General features: G+C 35.4%; 1 protein-coding gene across 1 annotated transcript in view; it reads left to right on the plus strand.

Moving 5' to 3' along the window:
* FBN2 (fibrillin 2) overlaps positions 1-13,376 on the plus strand; it is a 236,490-nt gene that overhangs the window by 138,051 nt on the left and 85,063 nt on the right. Inside the window, exons 15-19 of the mRNA XM_008530057.2 lie at positions 436-558; positions 5,950-6,102; positions 8,561-8,614; positions 10,207-10,332; positions 13,062-13,187. Coding sequence (XP_008528279.2) covers positions 436-558; positions 5,950-6,102; positions 8,561-8,614; positions 10,207-10,332; positions 13,062-13,187 — 582 coding nt within the window. The remainder of the gene's footprint in view (positions 1-435; positions 559-5,949; positions 6,103-8,560; positions 8,615-10,206; positions 10,333-13,061; positions 13,188-13,376) is intronic.

The raw sequence follows: 13,376 nt of genomic DNA on the forward strand, positions 1-13,376 counted from the left end.
CCCCAAACTGTTTGTTATTATGAGCTGATAAAATTAATATCAAAACAGCATCTATCTTTAGTTAGAATTTTGTATGTGTGTACATAAAAGATAATTACAAAAGTTTACCTTAGTTTTAAGAATTTTTTTCACTTAATGTGAATTAAATCTTATTTAGTATTAAGCAGGGTTGACAAATAAATAATGAAAAATGGGTTTGTAAGGCTCTTTTTTTCCTGGTGGGTAAAGTGAAGAAACTTTTACTTAGTCTTTCTGAAAATGTGTTTCAAAAAGATGCATTTAGATATAAGAGTTGTTATCAAATGTATGTGTTCTTCCATAAATTACAAAATTAAAAACAGAAGGTTGATAATCTGGAGGGGTGGCAACAGGTCAACTCTGTAATAAAGTTAAATTTACCCAGTAATGACCCGGCTTGTGTTCCCCTCTGGGCAGATGTAGATGAGTGCCAGACCCCAGGGATCTGCATGAATGGCCACTGCATCAACAACGAAGGGTCCTTCCGCTGTGACTGTCCCCCGGGCCTGGCTGTGGGCGTGGACGGACGCGTTTGTGTCGGTGAGCGAAACATTCTCTAAAGGCCCCAGTGTCCAAATGATCTTTGAAAAAGGGACAGAGAGAGATCCATACTATGGAATAATATTCAGCCATAGAAAGCAATGAAATACTGATACATGGGAAAACACAGATAAGCCTTGAAAACGTTATGCTACGAGAAAGAAGCCAGTCGCAAAAGACCACATAGTGTATGATCCCATTCATAAGAAATGTCCGTAATGGGCAAAGCTAGAGAGATAAAGCAGATTAGTGGTTAGGTCAGTGATTGCTGAGAGCAGAGAGGATGGGAGTGGCAGGAGAAGGGAGTGAAAGCTAATAAAGGCTATTTGAGGTGATGAAATGTTCGATGGTGATGGTTATATGTATCTGTGAATATGCTAAAAATTATTGAATTGTGTACTTTAAATGGGTGAATTCTATGGTATGTGAGTTACATCTAAATAAAGCTGTTTAAAGAGAAAAATGGGCAGAGAGCCCAGCTAGCTCCCTTCAGAAGGCTCTGATGAGATGCAAGTCAAAAATGCTGTAAAAGGAAAAAAATTGTTCCTAAACCAGCATCTTTGATAATGTTAGTTAACTGAATTTCTAAATACGATGGATTTAGATTTTGTAATTGATAGCAAAACATTCAATGGGGAATGTATTTATGTTTAAGCAAACTTTTGTTTTTACCCAAAATTTAAAATGTAAATAACTTATACCATAGAAATTGGACTATATTAAAAGCAAGAAATGTTTTTGAATAGTTATTCCTCATCACTGGGGAGCTACCTACAGAAACAAGGGAAGGGTAAGAGAGGATATATGTTTAATTCTAAGCCATTCAGAATTTCTTTCGGATACTTTTGTCAAATAGGTTCCATGAAAATCAATCACAGGTACCAGTCATCAGCTTTAAAGAGGCAGGCAAAACAAAAATGTCCTTGGCATTTCAAAACCCAACCAATATGTTCTAATGATAACAATAGCAGAGTGAGTTAGTTGTGAAAACGCATTTAATGCGCTTTCATGAGACCTCTAGAGTAATTTAGCCATTGTGCACCCTCCATTTTTCAGGTTATACAGTAGAAGGAAGACATCCTCATTGGTTTAAAAGTATATTTGAGAGAAAGGAAATTCCTTCTTAGATATAGTTGATAAAACTTTACTCTTACCTATGGGAATTAAAACATTTTGATCCCGAAGGAAAAAAAAAGAAACAACAGCAGATGGAAATAATCCGTCCACTTAGTTCATCCACTCTACCCACTCCAGGATTTATTTCAGCCTGCAAGATGTCGGCACTTCGCTCAGGGATATTTCAAATACAGCAACGAGAAGAAAGTAGCTCCTTCCTGCTTAGACAGCTAAAATATTTTCATTTGCTTCATACACTTAGTTGCTTTTTTCCTTTATCTAAATGATTCTGTTGAAATCTACAATGAGTAAGAAATCAGTTTAGGAAGGAGAAATCATTTTTCTTTTAAGCAACTAACATATGAGTAGTTGTTAGGAATTCCTTGTCCAAACATAAAAATTCATTCTCTTGTCCACATACAGAAAAGGCAACAGAAATTGTTGGAAAGCCCTCTCCAGTGTTTCGCAATTGTGGTCACTAAAACTTTTTAAAATGAAAAGACCATTTGTTCTCTGTGTGAAATTATATATTACTGTTCCCATAACATGCTAGAGGTGTTTTCTTCATGTCTTCTGCCTTTGGTGATGTTTTTGAGATCCACTGATGGTTGGAGTTAGAAAGGAATCGCTAAGATGAGTTATTATCAGAGTTACCACTTTAATTTTAGATTTCTTTTTTGTTTGTTTGTTCATGTTTGTTTCCCAGATACTGAGATGTGAATTTTTATTTTCAGAAAATTAAACTATTGTTGTAACTAGTATGTTGAAGAAGCATGACTCACAGACAGGGTGTAAACAAAAGGCATCTGTATTTTGATCTCTCATCCTTTTAAAATTTACCTTTAAATTTATTCAGTAGGAGCAGTTTATCCAATAATAAAAGAAGAAAACTCAGGCCACCCCATAACTTTACTATTTTTAGATAACAAACAATTATATGACTACTTTACGTAATGAAAATAATCTGAATTTAGAAATTAGAATGTCCAGTACCATATGATAGTTAGTATTCTGAACTTGATTTTAAGTTACAACTTTCCTCCTAACCTTAGACCTTCATGAGCAAGTTTGCTGACTCCACCAGGGCCAGAGTGTGGGAGGTGAGAAGGCGAAAGCACTGATACTATCCTAGGATAACTTCAGAATTCCTGGGCTTAGCAGATGTTTAAAGCCAACTTCTTCCTTGCAGGCAATTTCGAGGGTACCTGAAAGCATTCAGCTGCCCTTCTGGTGATGCAGACACTGCATTTTTCTCCTGGCGGCCACTTCTCACCCAACCTCTGGTCTTTTAGCAGTCCACTTCAGATAGACTCCCTCTGATAGTGTCTCATCACCTCTCCACATGTCATTTTAGGATCCCTCTTAATATGGCCCGCATCTAATCCGTAGGACACACCCACATTTGCCCTGTTAACCACTGAACAGAGGTTGATCTCACCTCCTCCTTTGCTCCTGCAGTAGGAATAGCAGCCACTCACCTGTGCCTGCTGGGTATCCCAGGCAGAGGTGGGTACAAAGCTCTTCAGTTATTCCCTGCAAAGCTCTTTTCTCTTGATCAAAGATGAGGAGGGAAACACTCTCAACTCATAACCTAGCTCTTGCCAAAAAAATCCTCTCTTAACTGCCACTCTCTTAAACTATTTAAGTCCTTGATGTTGGGAGAGGTGTGAGGACTGGGTCACTAATTTTCCGTGTTCACTTCCTTCAGGATGGAGTCTCAAAATTCACCCTGTTATTTGATATTTAGCACCTGGGATTTCAGCTTAGTTTCCTTTATAACATCCTGTTACATTAGCTTAAAATATGTTACCGTTTTTCTGAACAGTTTGAAGTTTCTGTCAGCTAAAAGGTTAATTTTCTTTTTATCATCCCAGTTCTGCTACTTACTAGCTGTGTGACCTTGGGCAAGATCCATTACCTCTCTCTGCCTCCTTTCCTCAGTTGTTTTGAGGATTAAGTAAGTTAAAATTAGAATTATCTAGGTAAAGCTCTGAATGGTGTCCGGAACATAGCAAATGCCCAATAAGTTAGCTCTTACAGTTATTATTATTTTATGAAATTAGAATATGTATGTTAATATGTTAATAATATGTAGTTATTATTACAGTTATTATTGTTTTGTTAAATTAGAATACTGGCATCACGTGTAGGGCATAGTCTTAGAGTTGCCGCTTTAAGCAATAAAGAAAAGTTGATACTAAAGAAGAAGAAAAGATTACCATTTTGCATCCGTAAATACTTTACCAACAGCGTATAGAATCTGATAATTACTTAAGAAAATCCTTAAAAATTACAATATTTAAGAAAGAAAAGGCATGGAGAAATTTGATAACATATGGAAAAGACGTAGCTCAGCATTTAGGTCCAATTTCTTGCCAAAGCATGGAGCACATTCTGATTGTGCCGCTGGGATTGGCGCCTCTTACCCTGTCCACCTGTGAACAGTAGTGGCTTAGTTATATTCGAAGAGTATAATATGAACTAGTATTCTAGCCTGGGGTCTTTAAGCAGGAAAGGGTCAACTGTCCTCATTAAAGATAGAAGAGAGAAATAAAGTAGCCACCATTTTTTGAGTATTTCCTGTGTGTCTTAGACACTATGCTTAATGCTTAACAAACACACTCTCATTTATCATATAAACTCTGTCTTTATTTAATGAGTAAGGAAAGTGTTAAGTAATTTAAGTAAGGTCATCCTGCGGGGATTGGAACCCAGGATAACTCATGTCTCTAAAATTCTCACGTAAGTTACGGTAATTTCTTTTTCATGGACCTTCTGGAGTTGTTAACCTATGATACAAAGTAGTATGTACCCGGTCTCACTCTTCCAGTGAATACTATAGACTTTTTATCGACCTGCCTCTAAAAATTGTGTGTGGCTTATGTTCTTAATATGAAAACAGAAATAACTTTGAACATTCTATGATACCGTCAGAGAGAATTGGTGACATCCTAAGAACTCACAAAAATCATATTGGAAATCATGAACTATGTTGTATTTGTGCAAATTGGTCTTTGCATCAGCTCCTACACTGTGTGTAACTCAGAGCTGACTTTAGCAAACTCAGCCACAGCAGAAGCAGAAAGGAAAAGGGGCAACATGTCCTTCCTCAGAGTTGGTGGGGTAAATCTCACGGCCCTCTTCCATGTGAGCATATGCACATCTCATTGTTTACTGCAGGCGTAAATCACGTTGTTCTGATGAGTAACATCACAAGATCATAAGCAGTCAGTAGGTGAATCACTTTGCATAATGAGCAGATAACATTATTTCCAATAAGTTGTGAATAATTGTAGATATTCATAATAAGGATTATCTCTTTAATGGAATTACCATGTCAGCATACTGCTTGAAAGCTGTACTTCTCTGGCCTTTATGATGATCTGAGTTTTTTATAGTTCACCATTTACTATCTCATAAAATTGTAGCGTGTTTTATGAAAATTTAGAGTGAGAGTACTAAGCAGGATTGCTTCTTTCGGACATGGCATGACGTATTAGAAAGAGTAAGAATTTTGAAGGTCACACAAGCCCAAGTGTGAATCCCACCTTAGGCAGTAGATAGTCTGGGACTTCCAGCTACTTTTGTAATCCCTCTGAATCTCACCTTCCTCATCTATAAAATGTGGCTAATGATCGCTATCCTCTGGAGTTGTTGACCTGAATGTTAAGAGAATGTCTGTAAAGCAATTAGCACAATGCTGAGGACACATAGTGGTAGTTCTTATTTTATAACTGAATTTATTGCGATTCTGAGATTAAAACATAGTCACAACAGTAAACTGGGAGTTGAAAAGAAAGCCCACCTAACTCAGAAAGTTGAAAGAAGAAATCTCGTGGCCAATCAGTGTCATCTCCAGGTAGTTTAAGTTCACTGCACTCCATTGTTCATGAGAACTTCTAAAATAGAAATAATAGCAAGTGTCATTTAAGTAGAGTATAGCCCGTTATTAGAGCTCAAAGTGTTGTTTATAACTATGGAAATACACCTGGTTCAATGAAAGACCTGTGAGGATACGTGGGATAATGGATGCTTGTGTAGCACGTAAAACTCCTTGGAGAAAAAAAGTGAGTTGTTGATGTGGATTCATTCTTTCCCTCACTCAGCAAACATTTGTTGGTTTCCTAACACTTAGATGCTGAAGATACAAAGAAAAAATGGCAGATGCCCTCTACAAGCTTCCCCTCTGGTGGCCACTTAGGTTAAAAGAAGCCTCCAGTTTTTAAATCTCTTTGTCTCTATTGCTCTCTCAAATCATTGTTCTTCTGTCTCTAGATACTCACATGCGCAGTACATGCTATGGCGGGATCAAGAAGGGAGTGTGTGTCCGCCCTTTCCCCGGCGCCGTGACCAAGTCCGAATGCTGCTGTGCCAATCCAGACTATGGTTTTGGAGAGCCCTGCCAACCATGCCCTGCTAAAAATTCAGGTAGGCACGCTTGCCAGTTTCACATCTGATAGAGAAACTAGAAATGTAACATTAGGTATTTGGGCAGAGAATACATCGGCTCTGAGGTGTTTTGTCATTATTTTTAATTGAAGAAAAGAAATCCAAATCTGTGTTGGCATGTGAGGCGTGTAATAAGGAGATTTGGCTGGGATTTACCTGGGCTCTCTGGGCAGAGAGAACACACGGTGAAGAGAAAAATGTATTTGTCCATCCTGTTAGGATTGTTACAGCAGATCTTTTTACATGAATACGTTAGCTTCAATGTCCTTGATCTTTGAGGTCATTGTGAAGATAAATAGCATAAAATCTGCTTGTCACTTTCAAGGTTATAATAAATTCATGAGAACCTGATCTTATGTATTTATTTTTAATCGTGACGCAGAAAGGTCTTAGGCTGCTGTGTGTCGGCAGTTCCAGTCTACTAGTAGTCTATCAGTAGTTCCAGAAAGTCATAAGTTTCATTATTAATTTTATAACTATAGGTGCATTACATGGTTTAAAACATTACTATTCTGTGGCTCTTGTTTGTTCATACTTTTATGGAACCTGTGTTGCGTATATGCAGTGTACAGGAGGGATTCAAAAATAAACACGATCTCTTTTGTTCTTTAAAGTTGGGACTTGGTGAGACAGACATATAAATTACAGTTTAGTGGGATTAGTGCCTTTAAAGGGACATAGAGAATAGGGAGAGCACAAGGGAAGGAGTAGCTGGTTGCCCAGGGAAGCTGGGAAAACATCACGGATGGGGGGGGCATGTTTAGTTTGGTCTTGAAAGAAGGAATAAGAACTTCCCAGGTAGAAGATGGAAGAAAAACATTCCAGCAAAGGAAATGGCTTGTAATTCTGTTAAAAATTCTAAATGGATTGTTCAAACTTTAGCAAAATAATTACAGTTCATCTAGAAGAATTACTGAGTATGACATTTTTAAAAAAGAGTTAATGAAGAAAATTTTCCCCTAAATATATTAAAGTGAATTATGCATAGTATGAAAGAAGCACAAAAATTGGTAACAAGACTACATAAAAAGATCAGTGAACTAATAAAATGAATCTAGAAACAGATGTGAATATAAATGGGATATGATAATAACAGCATTTAGATCAGAGAGGAAAAATTGAACTAAATAATGAATACCGTTGATAAATATTGGAAAAAAGCTGAAGTTAGCTCCCTACATTAAACCTTACAAAATAATTTTCTTATAGAATATCTAATCCTGTTATTTTGTAATGGTAAAGGACTTTCAACGCAGACACCAAAGACCATAACTTATACATATAAATTTGGAAAATATTTTCCTTAATTTATAAGGAATTTCTATTAATCGCTAAGGAAAGTTGAAATCCTCTGTAGAAAAAATTGCAATGTACACAAACAAGATTTCACAAAGTAGACATGCAAATGGCAGAGTGCCCTATAAAAAGACACCCAATCTTTCTAAAGTTAAATTAAAATAAGATGTCGTTTTTGTTTACTAGATTGGTAGAGTATAGATGATTGATTTTTCCCACTGTTGAGGAAGGTTTACAAAACTGGATAGATTCTTCTGCTGTTGATAGTAGGGTAACCTGGGACCCTTCTTGAGGGACAAGAGGACTATCAGAAACCTTAAAAGGGGCATAAACTGAGCAGTTTCAGTTCCAAGAGAATAAGCTAGCACCATAATTGAACTTCATATTACTTATTATAATTGCTGAAAATTGGACAAACCTGATTTCATCATCAAGAGATTGATTGAATAAATGTGGTACATCTACATACCTGAGAAAAAAACTAGGAAATGGTCTGTTAAGTGGGATATTAGGATGAACTGTCTGTGGTAGCAGGGGATCCAAGCCTCTTCCCCCACTCACACCTGTGTGACCTGGGCAAGGTACTTCACGTCTCTGTCCCCATTTTCTCAGATGTAAAGATGTAAAGTATCTAGTTTTTGGTATTGGGAAGATAAAGTAAATTACTACATGTAAGATATTAGAAGAATACCAGGCACATGGAAACTGCTTTTATGTAAGTGTTGTCTGTTATTATTTTCTTATTGAGGGGGGAGAAAAAAGGTTAAAAACGATCTCTATAATACAACTTAGATTTTTTGTGTTTCCATATGTAGAAAATATCTGTAACATTTATGAATATTTTAATGATATACAGAGTGATAATCGCAAGTGATTTTATTTAGTTTCTTATGCTTATCTATAATTCTTGAATTTTTATAATAATATGGATAATATAATATATAGTAATAATATATAGTAATATAATAATATAATATTAATATGTTAATAATATAATGTTAGAAATGGTAAATTTTTTTTCTTATAGAAATTAATATACGTAATTGTTCCTAATGATAGTTTTGGAGTTATGTGAGTGCCTTGTGTATGGAACAGATATAGTTTAGAGTTTTTAATTTCTCTATTTGTTTTTATCATATAGCTGAATTCCATGGTCTTTGTAGTAGTGGAGTAGGTATCACTGTGGATGGAAGAGGTAACTCTATTCAATTCTTAATTTTATAGTAGTTATGTAATTGTCCAGCTTTATGATTCTATTACATTATGAATATGATTATATTTAATATTATAGAAATATATCCATGTAAAATAATAAGATACATTATGTCCTAGAACAATGGTTATAAGCTAGGTGATATTAAGCGATATGTAGATGCACATTTTTCACAGCAGAAATTTATCTGTTAAATATGCATTGTTAAAAATGTCACTAACAAACTACACCCATGATTTTATGGGTACCATTGCTTAAGAAACATGGCTAGAGTTGCTATTTAGGTCTAAAAAAACGAAAAAGAGCAAGTCAATTTAAAGCAAATATATCAAATAATGACGTGGTTTTAAAAAAATAACAATCTTTAAGAAAGAGTTGATAAGGATCACATTTGGGACATACTGCTCTAAAAATAAAATTTTAAGACTTTATGCCTAAGAATACTAAAGTGTTTCTATCCAACTAAAGTAAAATTCATTAAAATTTTCTTGTTTTAAATTTAGCAGTATGATTAACAAAGTTCCAATATGGAACCTTGAATATTAAGTACATATATGTTTATAATTTTAAAGTTCTTTTATATGTTAATATGTATATAGTTCTATTTTTTAAAAAAAATAAAACGGTAGGGTGCTGTTAACCTTCGCTTCACATATATCTTCTTCCACTTTCATGTTTGAGAAGGCTTTAGACAAATTATAGATTAGTTGGCAGTAATATTGCATCTTTGCAATGAATATCAGAAATCAGAGTAAAGAAGCAGACTTTTACAAGGATGTTTCTCACAAAAATAAAATAAAAAGATTGACATTCCTGGAGTATTTAAGGTCTTCCAAATTCTAGAACAATACTTAGCATCAAAATTTGAGCATAGTGAAAAATTTGATTTTTGGCCTATTCTATTTTTATTCCCTCTCAATATGTCCTCCCCAACAGAGTCAGCCGCCTGTTGGAACTACTTTGTTGCTCATACAAGCACATTATTCCTCAAGTCCCACTGCCCATGGGTGACAGAAAGTAGTTATGTTCATGAGTTATTGTAAAACATCCTGTTCTCAAGCATCCATGTTTGCACTGTCCTCTCTACATATTTCAACTTACCAACAATGAGAAACATTTAAGTATCATATTACTTAGTTGACTATAACAAAATGATAATAAAATAGAAACATCCCATGTCTTTGGGGACCATAAAATTATATAGGCCACCCTAATAAATCTTTGTGTTTTAATTAGATGGATAATACCTATCAAGCTGAGTTTTCCTTTGGATTTTGAGCCAACAACTTATAAATGTTTTTATTAATTTTATCATAAGTACAGGCGTATTACATGGTTTAATTCTTTGAGTTTCTGCCAGTTCCCTTCATTTTTCTTTTGACTTACCAGGGAAGTGTCCTGTATCTCCCAATTTTATCCTTACTCCTTATTTTCATTTCCTTCCCTTTTCTGAAAGGCAGGCAACATAGGTGGGTTTTCAGAGTCAGACACTTCATATCTTGAGAGATCTTTGTTAGACCTGCATGTATCAACAAACATGTCTGTGAGCATTAAATTTTCAACATTTGACGCAGATATCAATGAGTGTGCTTTGGATCCCGATATATGCGCCAATGGAATTTGTGAAAACTTACGTGGTAGTTACCGTTGTAATTGCAACAGTGGCTATGAACCAGATGCCTCTGGAAGAAACTGTATTGGTAAGTTATCTGTTTTATTTATAAGAAAGCCTTTCATATAGTTTAACCTCATGAATTATAGGAGAAATCAAAATACAAATAAATCACTAAATCTAGAGATTTGAGAGTTTCTCTTGTTTCCTTCTTAGTATAGAGAGATACACAAACATGGGAATCAAACAAATTCTGTTACACAGTAACAAACTTCTTAGTGGTACAAATTAGTATTTAAATTTTTCTTTTCCCAAATGAGTGGACATATACTCTATTAATGGCCTGTTGTTTTTTCTGCATGTATCTTAATCTTACAATTTTTCACTAAGAATTGGGCTTCAAAAATTAATGGGGCAGTATGGATAATACAAAGTTAAGGAAATAAAGTATTACAGGTTAAGAGGACACTGACTTATAAAGAAACAACCAGTTGCTACAACATATCTAAACATGATAACTGAGATGGCTGTTTCTTTTTGTAATTTATAAGAGAATGTTTGAAGAAGCTTAAGTATGTAGTTCATATATTCAAGAATTTTTGAAGAATCTAGATTTTCTGATAGAACACATGAGTCCGCTTTTAAAAATGAATGTTCTTTGATCCATCGTTATGCATAGTAATTTTTACACCTAATCACTGGTGACTGTTACATTCAAGCCTTGGTGATTATGATTAGAAAGAAATACATTTTTTGTGTGTCTGCGGTACTGGTTCTTATTATTGAACATATCCATTTGACCTTGAGTTGAAGACATATGTAAAGATAGATGTATAAAGCTATATTAAATATTTTGTACCTATTATAGATTTGGATACCTATAGGGAAGGCCACCAGCCAAAGATAACTGAACATCTATAAAAATATGCATACTAACTAGCTTTTGTTCACCAAAGACAAAGTTGCTTCCAGCATAGCTTCCAAATACAGTTGAGCATATGAGTACCCTACTGACAACATGGAGATTCAGTGAGCGTTTGCACACTGAACATGGTTCATGGCACTACTTAAGTCTCTAGGTTAGGTATATCAATAATTTTGATAAAAATGGAACAAAATTTTACAAATAAAAATGAAGCCAAATTCCAGATTTAGTTGCTAGGGCTGCCATAACAAAGTACCAAAAACTACGTTGCTTAAAACAACAGAAATTTGTTGTCTCACAGTTTGGAAAGCCAGAAGTACAAATCAATGTGTTCACAGGGCCACACTCTGTCTAAAGGCCCTAGGCGAGAATCCTGGCTCTCCTCGTCTGGCTTCTGGTGTTTGCCAGTAATCCTTGGTGTTCCTTGGCTTGTAGATGCATCACCCTATCACGTTCCATCCTTTCCCTGTGTGTCTTCACATCATCTTCCCCCGTGTGTTTATCTCTACGTCCAAATTTCCATTTTTTACAGGCACACCAGTCATGGTGAATCACAACCTACCCTAATGACCTCATTTTAACTTGATTACCTCTGTAACAATCCTGTTTCCAAATAAGGTCACATTCTGAGGAACTGGGGTTTAGGACTTCAACGTATTTTTTTTTCTTTTTTGAAGGAAACAGTTCAACCTATAGCATGGAGTAATGGGTAAATAAATTGTGATGGAACCACTTGATAAAACATACAACCATGGGGAAAACTTTGGTAATGTTTAAAATATAATGTTAATTTTTAAAAATCAAGATTCAGAATTAGAGCTAAACATAAGATCCAAAGGAAAAAAGATCAGATAAAACACACACAAAAAATATTATCAGTAGTGACGAAATTATGGGAAATAATTTCCAATCTCTGCTTTTGAAATTTTTACAAGGTCAGTATATTGTTTGGTAAGATACGATTGTTAGTTGCAAGACTAAAAATGTAACTCAGTAAAAGAAAGTGTTCGCCCCAAAGTGCAATTTTTATTTCTTTTTGTCATTAACTACACTTGGAAAAATGAGAGTGTGGATGTGAAGATAAAACTCAATGTGAGATTCTTAAACTCTAGTTTTTGATGATATTTTCTAGGCTGTTCTAGATTGCTAAAGGAATATACAAAATACATCATTAATTTTCCACTAATAATCATTTCTGAGGTAAAAGCATGATGGAAAAAGATTGATGGGGCTGGCCCAGTGGCATATTAGTTAAGTGCGCACATTCTGCTTCGGCGGCCCGGGGTTCGCCAGTTCGGATCCTGGGTATGGACATGGCACTGCTTGGTAAGCCATGCTGTGGTAGGCATCCCACATATAAAGTAGAGGAAGATGGGCATGGATGTTAGCTCAGGGCCAGTCTTCCTCAAAAAGAAAAAAAAAAAAATTGATAAATACCTTTTGTTTCACTGCCATTTAATGCATTCTTTATTAGAATTTTAACTGGAAAGTTTTTTAAAACTACCATTATTTTTATTATCTATAAGTAAGCATGTAGGCAATGAGTTTAGTCTTTTAATATATTTCATTGGTGCTTTAAGATATAGCTAATAGAATACCACTACAGGACAATAAGTAAATGAAGAACTAAGTGGTAATGTGCCACTTCCAAGCTATGGCATACCTCCCAGGGACTTCAAAACATCTTAAAAGTAGCCGGCCAGCGTAAGAATGTTCCATTTGAATAAAACCGAAGGTGTTTTGCTTAGGATCAAAGAATGTGTTGTGAGTAGAAAGAGACTAAGTCAAAGAAAGGGGTGAGGAAAAAAGAAGTAACAAAAATAAAATGTCATTGGTCCCTGTGCTATACGTTTCAATGTGTGTATCTCCTGTCTTCTAATGGTTGCTTCCAGACATCGATGAGTGCTTGGTGAACAGACTGCTCTGTGACAACGGTCTGTGCAGAAACACACCTGGCAGTTACAGTTGCACTTGCCCACCTGGGTACGTGTTCAGGACTGAAACGGAGACGTGTGAAGGTAGGAGCTGTCTTCTTGCCTTAATTGTGGATAGTAAGTACCCAGATATGCATAAACATCAAGTACATTGATGAAGCAATATATAAAGAGTATCGTTTGAATGTTTTTCTTATTTTATCATTTCTTTCAGCTCATCTGCTAGTTTTAGAAATAGCGTGAACCTAACCCAGTTTACGAATACCATCAGTT

This window comes from Equus przewalskii, chromosome 13, assembly GCF_037783145.1.
Source record: "Equus przewalskii isolate Varuska chromosome 13, EquPr2, whole genome shotgun sequence".
Taxonomy (NCBI): domain Eukaryota; kingdom Metazoa; phylum Chordata; class Mammalia; order Perissodactyla; family Equidae; genus Equus; species Equus przewalskii.